Source organism: Trachymyrmex septentrionalis, unplaced genomic scaffold (assembly GCF_001594115.1).
Source record: "Trachymyrmex septentrionalis isolate Tsep2-gDNA-1 unplaced genomic scaffold, Tsep1.0 scaffold65, whole genome shotgun sequence".
Classification (NCBI taxonomy): domain Eukaryota; kingdom Metazoa; phylum Arthropoda; class Insecta; order Hymenoptera; family Formicidae; genus Trachymyrmex; species Trachymyrmex septentrionalis.
This window is the reverse complement of record NW_017305832.1, coordinates 188,161-205,442: the sequence shown is the minus strand read 5'-3', so window position 1 is coordinate 205,442 and position 17,282 is coordinate 188,161. Positions and strand designations below refer to the sequence as shown.

The 17,282-nt window shown below is 31.9% G+C and overlaps 1 protein-coding gene across 6 annotated transcripts in view; it reads right to left on the bottom strand.

Moving 5' to 3' along the window:
- Positions 1-6,573: 6,573 nt before the first annotated feature.
- LOC108753111 (phospholipid-transporting ATPase ID) overlaps positions 6,574-17,282 on the bottom strand; it is a 21,184-nt gene continuing 10,475 nt past the window's right edge. For 2 of the 6 annotated variants that reach the window (XM_018494448.1, XM_018494452.1), the window contains exons 3-15: positions 15,300-15,358; positions 14,953-15,165; positions 14,530-14,735; positions 14,295-14,450; positions 13,477-14,119; positions 12,691-12,870; positions 11,378-12,119; positions 11,093-11,285; positions 9,352-9,503; positions 8,936-9,288; positions 8,473-8,698; positions 8,138-8,373; positions 6,574-7,473 (exon numbers count right to left, since the gene is read on the bottom strand). In XM_018494448.1, coding sequence (XP_018349950.1) covers positions 7,054-7,473; positions 8,138-8,373; positions 8,473-8,698; positions 8,936-9,288; positions 9,352-9,503; positions 11,093-11,285; positions 11,378-12,119; positions 12,691-12,870; positions 13,477-14,119; positions 14,295-14,450; positions 14,530-14,735; positions 14,953-15,165; positions 15,300-15,358 — 3,779 coding nt within the window. In that variant the 3' untranslated portion in view covers positions 6,574-7,053. The remainder of the gene's footprint in view (positions 7,474-8,137; positions 8,374-8,472; positions 8,699-8,935; positions 9,289-9,351; positions 9,504-11,092; positions 11,286-11,377; positions 12,120-12,690; positions 12,871-13,476; positions 14,120-14,294; positions 14,451-14,529; positions 14,736-14,952; positions 15,166-15,299; positions 15,359-17,282) is intronic. The other 4 variants (XM_018494449.1, XM_018494450.1, XM_018494451.1 and 1 more) reach the window with 4 other exon arrangements.

Here is a 17,282-nt window from a genome sequence, read left to right as displayed (position 1 = left end):
CAGCCTTATTTAAATGGTTCCAAACGGTTTTTTGTGCAATGTTTAGCTCCTGGGCAATCGAAACAGTGCTTACATGACGGTCGGACTCGACGATTTCCATTATTTTATCGACATTTTCGACAATTGGCCTTCCAGAGCGTGGTGCATCTTTGACATCAAAATTACCGGAACGGAACCAAAATTGCGCGATATTGACTGTTACAGTATCAGGACCATAAACACTATTCACATTTTCAGCCGCCTGGCTTGCGTTTTCGCCTTTATCGAAGAAAAACTGTAAAATATGGCGTATTTTCTCTTTGTTGGTGTCCATCTTTGACACGCGCTCAAACAATACTGACTCAAGCAATCACAAAACTGGCTGAGAAGTTTTTTTAGTACGAAATCTTATCTTTCTAACGCCATTTGGCGTAACCCGATCGCACTTGTACAACGCGAGATACAGATTACTAAAGCCATCTATTGGAAAAATAATAGATTTCTTTTTACTACACCTTATATACAACGCGCATGAAAAATCGTAAACAATTAAATATCTCGTTTCGTAAACTCTCGTTCCACTGTTTAAAAACTTGCGTTTTAACATGATTTATACTATACTATTCTAGATTAAGGGTGGGGGTACACTATTTCTACAATTTATAAAAACTTATATATTATTTAGGATGTCCCTCGCCCCTTATTGATGCCTATGGCCGCCGAGCCGTCGAAATTGTCGAGAAAGCATTTTCATTTGAAACAACTGATTACTGTGAGAAGGTGCTCGCTGTCTCATTCACTTTCGGTGCACCGCAAGCAAGCACACGGACATGGACTTAAGTGTGTGGCTACCGGTTTCGCCAGACCGCCATCTGATTCTGTGTCGCCATGTCAACGCAGAGTTCTTGATTGAGTAGTCAGGAGCCTTAAATTGTAATTATAACAAGTAATCCATGTGCAACAATATAATTATAGAAGTTACGCGCTCCTTTATAGAAGGGAAGTAGTATGAGAGTCGCTTTGCGTGGAAAATCGAAACCTATGTTATACCTACGGTATAATTATAGAAGTTGTGCGCCCCTTTGCAGGGGGGAGAGGGAAGGGTGAAAATCATTTCGCGTAGAAATCGTGCGCCCCCAAACAGGGGGAAGTGGGATGAGATTCGTTCCGCGTGGAAGTCGTGCGCCTTCAAGTAGGGGGAAGAGGGGTGAGAGTCGTGTGGAAACAGGGGAAAGTATAAAATCGCATTTAATATCTCTTCTGCAAATTCTGCAAAAAATGAATTTTTTCATGGGTTTCTATAGAGGACTATGTGAGATTCTGTAGGAGTTTGTGTACCTATAGGATTTGCGCAGCATGCATAGATAGAACATTCATAGGAATGTAAATAGGGTAATAGAGGTACTCACAGAAATGTGGACAGATGCCCCATGAGAACTAAAAGGTCTATAGGATACCAGTTTGACGTATAGCAACATGTACGCGTACGTAAGACAAAGGAGAGGTGCCTCATGGGAATTGAAAATGCCTATAGCCTACCATAGGATGACATATGCACATCTTTTATGTCCTAACTCTTACGTAAACCTACATGTTTCTATACATCAAAGTGTAGTATCCTATAGGTCTTTAGTTCCCATGAGGCATCTCTTCCACATTCCTATGAGTATCTATATTAACTTGAGAGAATAATTCGTAACAAAAACTGGAAGCCACGATAATAGTTAATAAACGAAGTATGTTCCACGTCGGGTGAAAAAAATTCTGATTGCCATAAGGAAAATATATACTCATGACTTTTTTGAGTCACCAAACACACCTTGTTTATCACGTGACTTTCAATTTTTGGAATTATGGAAAAATTATCTTAGATTTTCACGTGAAATTACATCAATCGGCTGTTATAACATTTTGTATACACACTCTAATATGTATATTATAGAAACTATACAGGGCGTCTCAGAATATTTGTGACTATTTTGGGACTATACATTAAGTTCTCTATTATTTTGCAATTTTTGCAATTATTACCCAATGAGCAGAATGTCTAAAATCGATGCATGAGACAACTTTAAGATATCTTTAAAGCCTATTCTACAGAAATTCTTAAGAGTTATTTGAAAAAACATTTTTAAAATATGTCATAAAGAACTCTGAAAAATATCTTCCGCTTATTCGACAATTTTTAAAAACTAACTATTTTGAAAATTGCAAAATGATACAGAACTTTTCGATTTAGTTTAGTCTACTTTATCTGCACACGAAAATAGTTCCAAATATGAGACATTCTGTTTATCATTTAGGTCCGATTGTATCAACGTGCACATTATTCTTTTTCCCATGCGATCTTATAGAAGCCTCTTTTCATGGACTGATGCCATAGATTCCTATGTAAAACTTTGTAGAAAAATTTCCTATATTATTCTATATATATATGCTGCGTAAATCCTATAGATAGATCTATTGTAAAAAATTTAGAGGAATTTATAGGTACAACAGAGAAGCTATCAGCATCAGAGCTGTGTGGCTTAGTGGCAGGACGGAAATTTACCAACTCGGAAGAGAAACCAGGCCTGAGTTCGAGACAAAGAGTATCCTGATATTTTTCTTTGTTGTCATCAATTGTTTACATTATACAAGCTCCTACAGAATCTTAGGGGCTGCGCACAATGAAAGGAATAGGCAACAAGGAATTAGAATTTCAACCTATCAGAAATTATGTATTGTGGAATATACAATTTCTGATAGGTTGAAATTCTTATTCTCTGTTTCCTATTCCTTTCATTGTGCGCAGCCCCTTATAGTCCTTCATAGGAATCCATGAAAAACCCCATAGGAATTTATAACAAGATAAGAGCCTCCTTCCATGGGAACCTGTCGAATTTACCCATGGCTACCCATGGATAGGCAAACCCATAGGAAAATTCCCCATAGGAATTTGCAACAGGGACTATATATGTATAGCAAAAATAAAACGTTATTTTTAAAACTTTTTTTGTTAACAACTTTTTAACGAAAAGCGACCGTCAAGTAAAATTTGTCGGAGGTTACTCAGGGTCATGACCTTAACAACATATGTCAAGGTCATTCCATTATTATCAACGTTTACCGAAAAAAATATTAACATTATATTTTTGAATATACTATATTTGAAAAATATGATTGATTGTTTGATAATAACAATATAATACATATCTGTATATGCATATTTGTTCATATTATTGTCAAATATTAGCATTTTATAAAAAACATGTACAAATAAATATTTAAAACAAAAAAATAGGTACGTTCAGAAAAATAGGCACGAATTGCTACAAAAAATACAAATTAATGAAATTTTTATAAATTGTTTCTCAAATCTATAATACGTGTTAATGTTTAGTACATAATCAATAGAGACATGCAGGCAAATATGGTTTGTTTCCAAATTTAATTTAACATTGACTTATAACGTATTATAAGTAATAATGTATTATAGTTTATGCAAGCATCAATTTATGATTACGTATTATAATTCTTATTCGTCTTACATTAAGTAAGCACATCAATATTAATTATATAGTTTCAAATAAAATCTATACATTTCTTTTTTTTTACATGTGATGAATCAACATAATTTAGATATTAATAAAAAAATTTAGTCTTTTTAACTTCTTCAAAATATAAATCATTTAATTTTTAATATTTCTGAAACTGATATAGCACACATAACAAAATATTTCAGAATTTTGATATTTAATTATGCAAATATCTTATAGATATATAAAGATTTATAAAGATATTGCATATATCTTTATAAATTATATATACTAGGTGTTTTCAGACTATCTATACACCCAATTTAAAAATGAGGGAAGTGGTTTTTTTTTTTTGAAAAACGTTAGAGAGAGAGAGAGAGAGAGAGACAAAAGTGGTTGAAAATCAATGTATTATATAGGTGATTGATCTTGGGTGGCGCCATGAAAGTCATGTCAAGATCGATTTGAATTTTGTAAAAAGGGATCCATTTTTAGCTTTTATTACATATTCTTGTAGTTCATCTCAAGGTGTTTTCGAAATACTATAGTTACAAACCCTTTTTAATCGAGATCTTTCTGAATTAAGACTTTAAAATTTTAGTATTGCCGGCATTAGCATTATCCAAGATGTACTGCGTGAAAATCGTATGGTCGGATTTTCACCTCTTCGAGGTGCTTGATTAAAGTCTCTGACCGTGCAACCTCTACGCAATACATCTTGGATAATACTAATGCTAACGCTACTGAAATTTTGAAGTCTCATAACTCAGGAAGATCTCAACTAAAAAGGATTTGTAAATAGTCAAAAATTTCTTGACGGTAGCTACAAGAATATGTAATAAAAGACATGATTCCCATTTAAAAAATTCCTTCACGATGTCACGCAAATCGCATACACCCATGTAAAGTATTATTTGATCCCCAACCTTTTGTTTGAAATATTTTTCAAAATAATCATTTTCCTCGTTTTTAAATGAAGTATACGGGTGATCTGAAACACCGGTACAATATGTTTGTGCATATAAACTAGGTTTTTTTAATAAAAAAAAAAGTAATTTTTACATCTGCACATTTATGTAACTATATAAATTTACGTACTTTCCATATGTAAAGAAATTCATATATAAAAAAGGATATAATAATAATATAGTTTTAATATTGAAATGTACAATTCCATATTATATTATATATTGTATATATAATATACAATTCTTTTTTTTTTATTTATATAAATATATCTTCCAAATTATATATTTGATTAAATTTCATTTTTATATTACTATTTTTTTATATTAATATTTCATTTTTATTATATATGCAAGAATTATTCAGTAATATCTTATTAATTGTAAGTAATTTAACTTTGTTTTAAAAACACAAAATTTCTTTAGAATGAAAATTTGTTTTGTAATAAATACTACGGGATATATCGATATGTTATATAAAACTCATCAATTAGCATTCAAAAAATTAAAAAATGTGTATATTATGCTAATATTTTATATATCAATGGTACTTTCTTGAATAATATAACATTTGCAAAAAAAAATCAACATTTTATGATAAGCAAAAGAAAGACTTCAGAAACTGGTTTGAAAAAATCAACTTTTGTATTGTAAACTTTGGATGAGCATATGTGATACAAAAGAGACTACAGTATAAACTACTGAATACTTGCGCCTGGAACTAGCAAGTTAAATTAATACACTAATTTTTTATAATTGTTTGTTATTAATATAGAAAACGAAGTGTACATCATATAAATCTAAACTAACGAAATATCACGGGAGCTCGAGAAACTGTGTAGTTTGACGATTAGGCACGATGTTTAAAAGCAAACAAAATTCTAATATTTTCCGTTCAAATTATAATTTGATTGTGAAACATATCTTTTCCGTACAAACTATTTCTCTCTAAATTTCATTGTAATATTAAAAGTAGAAATACATATTTTCTATTGTTTTACTACTGTTTTTTGTCGTTTTAATATATATTATATGTATTCAATAGTCAGTCCAAGGCAAACTTCATCCGCGATAGTAATATAATATAGCTACTATTTTCATATTATTTTAAATCGATCTATCTATATATATATATTACTTTCTTTTAAAAAATGTGTATACTTAACATTTAATATAATATATATCTCTTTAAAATATTTACAGAAAATGTTATAATACAATATTTTAAATCGTTTGTTATATTCATACTTTATAAAGGCAATTATCAATGTAATTATAATTCTTAGTATATCGTGTAAACGCATTTTGTTTTTACAATAATCATCATGTTCATATTGGGATAATATATAATACAAGAGATAGGACATTACAAGATTTTGACATCTCTATGCAATGTTTCTATTATATGTACAACAAGTGCTATTGACAATGCAAATTATTTTTTCCATCGTTATTGCATTGATTTTCGTATTATGATTTTTAATAAAATGGACCGAGATTTATATCCACAAGATTATAAATAGTATTAAATGCTAAGAACTTTACCAATTAGTTTAGAGTTTTTAATTTAAGAGAAAAATGGTTTTTAAAATATGTACATTATACAAAATAACCATCTCAACTTTCTGTAGTAAATTATAAATTAATATTTTATATCTTAGTACGCATAAATAAACCATAATAAATCATACTATGTGCTCAATCTGATTGAAAATTAATATTATAATTTTATGAAATAAAAAAACGTATAGCTCTCTGTATTTTCTATTAATACTTACTTTTAACATTGTTTTATATTAATATATAGAATCAAGATGCATAATTATCATGTTTCAACTTTTATCGAACACAATATAAAAAATTATTCACATGATAAAAGATTATTTTCACATAATTTAAAACATTAATACGAAATTCCATAAAACATATCGTAGTCTATATTGTAGCATAAGCTATTTTTCTATACAAGTATATAATTATCATAAAACATTATTTACGTACATAACTATTGTGTCAACAAAATGTTAAATCAAGTATGTATATTTCGTGCACTTGACAAAAGTGCAAAAATATAATTTAAAAAATATTGAACACGTAAATACATTTAAGTCATAATAAATCTATAAGTGCTTAACAGTGATGTATAGACGTAAATAGCATATGCTACTTCTATTATAGTATAACTCAATGTATCCCACTGGAATTCATTGCGTTAGATGTATTAACAAAGTTACATACATTTGTTTTAATATTATTATCGTTGTTTATAGGCATGTGTTATAAATCGTAACAGTTTCTAATTGATTAACATTTTTCTTAAATAAATAAATGTTTAAATTAAATATAACATAATCACAGACATCAATGCTTCACGAGATCTTCTCAAATACTACATACAATATACTTGCACCTCTTAATTAACATAAAAAAGAAGAAACAATAATTGGAAACACGATTTCAATGGGATACACCAGAATCAATAAATTTGACGAGTTCATTTTGGCTTAATGTTCATAGCTAAGTAAATTAAGAGAACCTCACTAATCATCTACACTTTAGTGTCCGTTGAGTTGACTAAAATATTCGAGATATTATAAATTAATCGTGTCCAACGTATGTGAATTTCTAGATGCGCTGTTGTCCTTTGGTGATGTTGTAGCAACATTAACCTGCTTCGTAACATTGTTCGTAAACGGCATAGAAAACTTAAAATCAGCACCATTTGGCAATTTGCGCATAATTTTTCCAGACGTGATAAGTCTGCCAAAACCCTCTTGGTGAGCGAAGGCGTAGCCCGAGCGTAAAGATCGCCGTGTACGTCTCGTAGATGGTGTACGTAATATGTCTTGGCTTTGACGAGAACGCAATTGTGCCAGTCTCTGCTTCAGTCTGACTCTGTCGGACAGTGTCGGTCTAACGTCCATGAAGAAGAATCGCCATGATAGTACTGGTATCACCAGAATTATACAGGATATCACTGTAGTGAACCAAAAGGTCGCTTCTGACATGGCCTGCAAACATAAATTACAAGTATAGTGGAAGGGATAACATGGTGTGCAGTTGGCAAGCGTCTCTCTCTAAGAATGTCGTGTGAGAGGAAAAGGCTGCCAACTGTGAAATGCTAAACATGGGGCAATATTCATAGTTGGTTTTTATTTTAAAATTGTCTTAAAATAATATTTTAAGATGCTAACACAGTCCTCGGATTGACTTATGACATCTTAAGATTGTATTTAAGACAGTCTTAAATGTAAGAATCTTTCTACATATAGAAAGAGAAACATAAAGTGTATATAAATAAGGAAAGATTCAGTATAAATTTCACGACGCGAAATAGGCCGGCATTCATAGTCGATTCTTACATTTAGATTCTTAAGATGTCATAAGTCAATCCGAGGACTATATTAGCATCTTAAGACATTATTTAAGACAATTTTAAAATAAAAACGGACTATGAATATCGCCCCATGTTTAGCGTTTTATAGTTGGCAGCCTTTTCCCCTCACGCGACAGACAGAAACGGCGGAGATTTAGAGAGACAGAGGGGGGAGGTGGAGAGAGAGAGGGGGGGGGACGCTTGTAAACTGAGCTCCATGTTATTCCTATTACCATGATTAAAAGTGTTGCATATACTTGCGACGAAGAATATGAATAAGAATTTGTCATAATACATACCATCGTGAGACTGCCGACATAACTACCGCCTATGACGAAGTTGTAAAAGTAATCTAAAATAAAATACCAGATCAGCGAGCCCCACACCATAATGTGATTGAAAACTGTCCAATATGATGTGTCGAGAGCTATTTGAACAGTCACGACTATAACTAATATAGTGGCTACTACACTGCCCAGCAGCATGTGATCAGAAAGTACATAACCCTTGGGTGATACCCCATCCTTGTATGTCCCTGTGGAAATATGTAAGATATATGTGTTTGCATAAATCTGCTGTAATTTAAGAACAGACATTAACATTCTTTTAATAAGTACAGATATAAAATATTTACCGTAAGGTACCAAAAATAATACACAACTAGCATAAAATCCATGTAAAGCGCTCCAACAAAACTCTTTTTTGTTGAAGAGCAAATTTTGTAATCCTGGTGCGTATAGTTTCGGATACATTAGACTATTCTTATCGTTAACATCCTGATCGAAAATACCAACCGCCAAGACTGGTAATGAGGTATAAAATAAATTGTAGACGGAAATGTACATAGGATCAAATACAGTCTGTAAGAAAACAAATGTGGAAGATAATTATGCAACTTTAATTGTGCAGTGCAATTTACATGCTATTTTCTATAATATATCAGAAAAATAATTAAATACACATTCAAAATTTCAACTTCGGAGCAAGCTCTTACAAAGGAAAATTATGAATAATATTCGCCTTTGAAACATCATATTTTTGTTGTTATTTTCATCATTAATATAATAACGGCAATGTGAAGTTTTTGAAGACCTTACCTGTGCGCTGAATCCGCAGAAGAAAGCAAACCAGATATGGCAAAGGGTGAACGCGAAGTTCTTGTAAAAAAAATACCTAAGGAATTTACTCATTCTGTAGTACGACCATCTACCATGGACCAGAAGTAGCCTCTCTAAAAATCTAAATTGTCCTATCGAATAGTCAGAGGCTAACACCGCCTGCAATCCTTCCTGCCCGCTAATACCAACACCAATATGAGCCGTCTTTATCATCGAAACGTCGTTGGCGCCATCGCCAATTGCGAGTGTCACCGCAAATTTATTTTTTTTAATTAACTCAACGACCATCGCCTTTTGCAATGGCGTCACTCGACAACATATTACAGCTTTACCTGCAAGAAATTCGAGCTGTAGAATAATTGTTTTTAAACATGATGTAATCAATTTTGACTTACATTGACTAGACACTTCTAGAAAAAGCTGTTCCAGCTGTGGATGTAACGCGTGAACTAGAGAATGTCCATTTATAACTACTGCAAATCCCGTTGACTGCTCCATCTCGTGTTCATCCTGTTCGTCCCTACTAGGATTGTATTCGGTATCACTGCTGTGCAGAAAAAATATGTTTTCAAGCAAAACAATCTCTTCCCATATAAAAGATGATCGCCCGATATTTACGCGATTCAACTCTAAAATTTATTTACAAATATTCACAATTATAACAAACACAATTATAGCAAAAATTGAAGATAATAAATTGTGATCATTAATGAAATGACAGGAAATTTTGAAATTATCTTCTCGCCGTTAAGAAATGATGCACGTTAATTCTAAACAATACACAGTGCATTGTATTAATAACTATATACAAGAACGTGACACAAACATACCAGTTGTGTTAATATTATCACTAAGATTAATTATTAAGCATACAGAAAGAGAAGGAGTGAGTATCAAGCATCATAGTAAATTTTAGTTATTTATAACTATAATATTACTAAATCGTAGGTTATTTCAGATATAACATATGCAAATATCTGAAAAATATCTGAAGTGATTTAAAAAGGCAGATCTAATCTACCATTCTAGCTACGTTGTTTTATTGTAAAAACAAGAACTGGTATTGATATTTTTGAAAAGAAGATAATTAGAAAAAGTGGAAAATAATTTTTTTGTAATGCTTTTTACATACAGAAGGTATAAATACTATCATGTGCATGCAGATCATTATTCCAAAGTCGAATTTCGCGAGGGATAAATAGAAAAAATGGGATATGTATAAACCAATGCACGTACGAAGAATTAAGCTACTAGTAAAATACAATCGTTGCATCCTTGTATCATCCGAAATATCTCTATACTCTACATAAAAATGTGTTTTCATTCTTATGAAATAATTTTAATTTGAAAGATAAATAATAAAAAGCATACAGCCACAATGTAAACAAGTCATGTATTTAAAATTCCAAATAAATAAGTAAACGTTTCGGTCAAGATTTGACCATCATCAGTACATAAAAAGATATCTTTACATGAAGGTTCTCATCGTTTCTTAAGAAAAAATATAAATAGCAATAGATTGTTTATTAGAAGATTGTAATAGCTTTCCTGACTTCTTTTCATACTGTTTTTCAAATCATAAGCAAGAAGAAATTATTTTAACTTTTAAGTGCGATCATTGCGATTGTAATGTAATTGGCATGTACCTTTTGTCTATCAATTTCTTTATGTAATTTTTAATTTAACATCCGACCTGCGTTTTAGTTTGTAAGACTTTCAATTTTGTCATCTTTTTATGTACTGATGATGGTTAAATCTTGACCGAAACGTTTACTTATTTATTTGGAATTTTAAATACATGACTTGTTTACATCTATTGTTGTGGCTATATGCTTTTTATTATTTATCTTTTGTAATTGTTTAGCCACTTTCAAATAATTTTAATTTTAATTTTAATTTGAATTGTGTTGCGAGATTCGCTAGTTTGAATATAAAGCATACGAGTTCTCTTTAGTTAAATATGATAAGTTCTTAGGCAAGACTATATGTATAGACATAGAAAGCATTACATGAAACATAGTGCCACATTCAATGTGAGAAATAGTTTTCCTTTCCTTTCTTAATAAGAATGCGTTAATTAGAATCAGCAATAGAAGAAATTGATAGGTTGTACTCCGTCTCTTTCATGTGCCTGACCTTTCCTTGTCCCACCTGAATGTGACAATGGAGAGAGTTGGCCGTTTCTGTTGGGTCGAGGCCATCTTAATGGTATCCAAATATCGCATTAATTGTGACTCCACGCTATCGTAAGTTGTGCCGTCTACCACAAAGACATCCGTAAGATCATCCGTCAATAACTGGCATGAGTATCCAATGTTGATAGCTGTTTCTGTATGAGTAAAAAGTTTGAAAATGTTATTCTACAAATATGAATAAGCTTTTTCGTCCTTATCGTATTTATATACGTATTTATAAACTTGCCTTGTTTGTCACCAGTTAATACCCAAAGTTTGATACCAGCGAGGCTCAGATTGGCGATGGTCTGAGGTACACCGTCTTGTAATTTATCTTCGATGGCAGTAGCACCCAATAACGACATATCTTTCTCTATTTCTTCGTAAATCGCATCCAGCTTATCGTCTCTATTCTCTTGACTTAACGCTGCTTCCTGATGTCGTTGCTTCCAATTATTGAAAAAACTTTCGTCCAAATCTCTTACAGAAAGGCACAGTGTTCTTAAACCTTCACTTGCGAATTTATTTAGATGATCCAATGTTTTTGCCATTATCTCTTCACTATCCTTTTTCAATCGCTCATAAATAACGTTATCTGCTCCTTTGCAGTACAATCGGAGCTGTCCATCTTTTCTTAAAATTACGGACATCCTCTTTCGCACATTATTAAAATCCAGAATACAGAGAAGTTCATATATCTCTTTCTTTCCCATTACTTCAATCGTTATACTGTTGGGCGATCTCTCTTTGAAAACAAAACCAAAGTTTCTAGCTGCAGATACTAAGGCAGCCTCATCAGGCGATTGTGCTTGGTATTCAATCTTGCCATGTTTTTCTTCCGGCATAACAGTATGACAAAGTGCTAACAGTCTGAAAAAACTGTGGACGTCTTGATTTTCCCGTCTTACGGCTTCGAGCAGCGCGGGATCGTAGAATTTGAAATCTGGTTCGTAATCCTTGTTAAACGAAAAATCCAAAGGTGGCATTGTCTGTAAAATGTACGACGATTTTTCAGAAACTTCGCACTTTGTTGGCATACCACGTTAATGTGGAAGAAAATTAATCTTATTAATCTTATTAATTTGCAGAGATCGAGAAATCTGCTGTTATTAAAAAAGAAAGGTAAGAAAGCTAAACAGAAAGCTAGATTATCTGAGTAATGTACCTTGTTTCCATAAAAATAGATTTGATGGAAGAACTGGATTATATATTAGTAGTTGTAACTTTGTCAAAGTATATACATTAAGTAAATAGTTATGAAAAAAATTAGGCTTAACAGTGTATTTATGTGATATAAGAGATAAGCATAGTTTATTTATCTAGTTTATAGCATAATATAAAGTTCTAAGCACAAACTACGAATACAGTTATTGAGCGTAATAAAGATAACAGAAATGCTTCTATTACTTATCATATTACATGTGATAAGTTACGAGTACAACGCTAAACAGATAATAATGAACATGATATGTATATACGATTCGAACAACAGGATATACAAATAAAAGCGATAGCGTGTATAAATTGGTGAAAAAAGGTGCTAATTATCAGCATGCGTACTGAAGACTTGTGTGGAATCTTTGGGCTGCCGTTGATGCCGGATTCTGGTGTTGTACTAGATACCCTGTCTGCTTGTTCCAGAAGCCTTATATTCGGACCACTTAATGGTGTGTAAACTGGACGTACGAATTCCTGTCCACTCTTCCACTGCATCGTCGCCGTTGGAACAGCTCTGCCCGTCTACATGCAGCACACACATGCTAAAGTGATGTGTATGAAGTTTCTTGCAAAGATATGACCACAAATCGAGATCATACTCGTATTTATATGATATGTAACTGAAGAGAATTATCATGTATGATTAAAAACGGAATCACGTTACTATTAAACATTCAGGAATATTCAACAAATCACGCATGGATATAAGGATATTTTTAATGCTAATTGCATTTTAACGTAAACAGGTTTTTAACATGTTTTGTTAAACGATTGCAAGAAGGAAAAAACAGACGCTTCTATAGCTTTTTACATGAACACCGTTTATCAGCTTTAATTTATAATAAAATATAATACAGATTGTAATAAAAAAAACATAACATATAAAATGTAAAAATGCAATACATAACCCCTCATACAATAATAAAGAATTTTCAGCGGAAGCATAAGAATATTATATTTTTTTCACATAGCATTAAAAGCACAGCTAATATAATACGGATAACGTATTTATCTTATTTTAAATATACATATATGTACAACTTTGTAATAACGTGAAAATTTATGTAGCACATACCGTATCACCAGCATCGAGTCAGGAATCTTCGCATCAATGAAATAACGACTCACCTCGCTCAAATCGATGACTTCGCCGGTAACTTCATCAATAACGTCGCCGTAACACTTGCCCGCCACAGAACACTTGTTGAAAGTCATTATATTCTGCGTCAACGTCCCAGTTTTATCGGAGAATATGTATTCTATTTGGCCTAGCTCCTCATTTAACGTAGTAGTCCTTGCTTTAGCGTGTGTTTTCGTGGGCGCGTAGTACATTTCTTCGTCCCAATTTATTAAAAATGACTGAACAAATCGAATAACTTCGACACTCACATATAAACTGATTGGTACCACCGTGTTCAATACAATAGAGTACGAAAAGAATACGAGTAGGGCAATCACTGTGGCACCGGTAATGGGCTCGCTCGGCACTAACGAGTCCCATGGTAGGTACGCCTGGAAATAACGACCTACAAGGCTTTCCCAAATACCACAGCCGACCATACAGAACAGACATAAGGAAAGTAAAAAAAACACTATCCCGATGATAAGAAGATTCAGCAATCTATCTATAGAGGTCCTCTTAAATTTGGTCTTCCCTGAGTTTTGCATCAGTTTGGTATCCTTGCCCGCAAAGATCACCATGCCATAGCACCACTGCGTATTCCTAAGTACGCAGCCCCGTAAAATAATCTTGTCGTTATCCAATGCGTACCTGCAATTAGTTGCGAAATATTATGATGTGACGTCGATATCGCTGCTAATTAGTGATTAAGTAAATTTAACGCAACAAAGCAAGAGCCACATATTTTTAGCTTCTCTAAGAAGCTGTAGCAGTAAAATATTTTGTTTTTTACCTGGCTCTGCTTTATTTATAATATTAATCTTACTTTTTTCCTCTCCATGTTAGTATTCCATCGAATTTATTTAATAAATTATTGGGGGTTTCGCAAATGATCTCTCCATCGAACTGGCCGATTAATTCGTGATTATCCATCATCTCCGCAGTTTCAGGCAGGCATTGACGACACTTTAAATTCGTCTCCCTACACAAATTTTATAGATTGCATTCACAGACTCGATTAAAGCGTGTAATTGAATAATTTTTATAATATAAAAAGGTACCCGTCCAATTCTGCTGTTTCGATGTAACAAAGGCCATTCGGCTCGCTCGTCGTTAGCAGTAGAACATCCGCTGCGACAAACTGATCGTTCTCCATTCTGATTACGTCGCCCACTTGAACCTGTGACCATTTTTCCTCACGAAGATTAGTACCCCGCAATGTTCGGGATTTTCTATTATTTACTTGAGAATCGTTGCTATGCCGTTGCTGAAAGTTACATTGTATTATTAATTTTTTCGCGGATCACATTCTACTTTTTGTGTAAAATCTATTTTGTATATGTATACGTTATAAAGTCTATCTTATTTAAATATCTTTGTAAAAGACATGTAATTTTATATATTTAGTTTAATATAGTATATTTGTATTTTTTATTAAAATATACGCGAAAAAATAATAAGATCATTGATCATAGAATACTTACAAAGTCGTCATAGGCATCTTTGACGGCAGTGAGCGTGAGTACCCCTATAAGCGGTATGGCTGTAGTGATAGGGGTTAAAGAAGATATGGCGGGGATCATCTGGAGCACCAACAGGCATAGGAAGTAAAAGTTAGCGAGTCGCTGAAATTGCTCGAACAAATTCAATGGTAGGAACGTCAGAACCGAATACTTGGACGTCTTGATGTAATTATTCTGCAAATCAACAGAAATACATTCATATATCCGTTATTAAATTTCTAACAATATATCATTCCTTACCACACACTTTTTAAATTAAAATTTAAAATTTAGTAACACTTAAAGCAAAAAGATGGGTTTTGTCTTACCGCATAATTAAACTGTGAGTTGTACTCGCGATTATTGGCGCGAATTCGCCTCTCTGTTTCTGTAAAAATAATACAATAAATGTGTGAAACATTTATTGTGTATCTCTGTATATTGGTATCTATTGTAGTATACATACGCATGCACGCAAATACATATGCACACATACATGCACACGCACTATATATATAGGGTCAACCAGAGTAACTGTGATGGTGGAATAATTGCGATACTTAGTTTTATTAAAATTCAAAAAGACTTTTTATATTATTCCATGTTCAACGATGATTTGACTTTAAATTGACACAAGTTTTCCTAAGTAGACAAATTTTTTATTATAATAATTATTAAATCCGTAAAGCGTTGTAAAAAAAGTTAGGTTATCAAAGTTTATCTATTCAAAGTCAATTTTTTTCCAGATGGAGCCATATTAAATATATACTATATGATATTCTTTAATATTACTATTATTCTAAATTAATGTTTTGTCAAGGTTATAGTACAATTAATAGTGTATACAATTTTTTAATTGATCACAATTACCCTGTCAATTCAATGTATGGGATAATTGTGACGATAAGTATTGGGGAAATCGTGATGCTTCGCGCGCGATTGCGCTAAGCAATGGCTTGCCCGTTATCACGAATGCGACACATTGAAATACTGACAATTGTGCGTTAATAATTAATAACACAGGCCCACAAAAAAAAGCACCCTGTGCTGGGGTGGAGACCCAGCTATTCTTATGTATTTTGAGTCGCTGAATACGAATCTGACATAAAAATAAGACTATCCAGGGTAAATTTTAAATTTTCTAGAGCGAAAAAATGGATCAAAAATGAGAAAAATGAGTCATTTTTTTCGTTCTAGATTGAAAATTTACTTTGAATGGTCCTATTTTGGATACGAAACGTTTGTTATGTTATAGACCATTGTTTTTGTTTATGATTTAACTTTTATATTAAAACCTCTTTTTTTAGGCTTGTGGCCCTCTTTTATATTATTATTAAATTTTATTGAGCCTTTTGACATATTGTTTGATTTAAAGACGTGTTCATTTTTGGTGATCAAATATATTTTAATAATAAAAATGAATATCGTTTACATTTTGTAATTATTATTAATGTTTTTTTTATTCATGTCTTACAATAGATCTCTCTACTAGAAATCTCATTTATATATATTTCAATAAAATCATCATTGTCACAATCACTTCTTAGACCGTCACATATTATCCCGTTATATAGGGTATTATATGACTGAAGGAGGTTAGAAAATTTATTTTTATACATAAACAAAACATAATTTCGGTTACTAACATTTTTCTATTAATAATAGAAGCTTTTAAATAATTATTCGTATAAGAATTAAATAATAAAAATTAGGAAAACGTTGTTGAATTCGCATTTTTTCGTCACAACGGTTGACTCTATATACAGGATGTTTGGAAAGTAATGATAAATCTTTCGTATAGAAGCAGAATGGACTAAACTGAAAAGTCCTTTATCATATTACAATTTTAGCAATATTTAAGATATCAATTGCTAAAAATTGTCGAAAATTGGTCTTCAATCACTTTTTACTCAAATACTATCAACTTTACAAAAAAACTATAATAGACAAAAATTGTTTATTTTCTTCTCATAAAGTTCTGAGAATTTTTTCAGAATTGTTTAAGACCGTATTTTCATGTTCGTCAAAATAAAAAAATCCTAAAAAGTTGATTAAAAATTCTGGAAAAATTCTTAGAATTCTATAAGAAGAAAATAAACAATTTTTGTCTCTTGAAGTTTTTCTGTAAAGTTGATAGTATTTGAGAAAAAAAATTATTGAAGACCAATTTTCGACAATTTTAAGCAATTGATATCTTATTAACTATTGCGAAAACGTAAAATGGTAGAAGATTTTTCTTCTCAGCTTAGTCCATTGCTATGCAAAAAATTTATCATTATTTTCCAAACACCCTGTATATATATATATATATA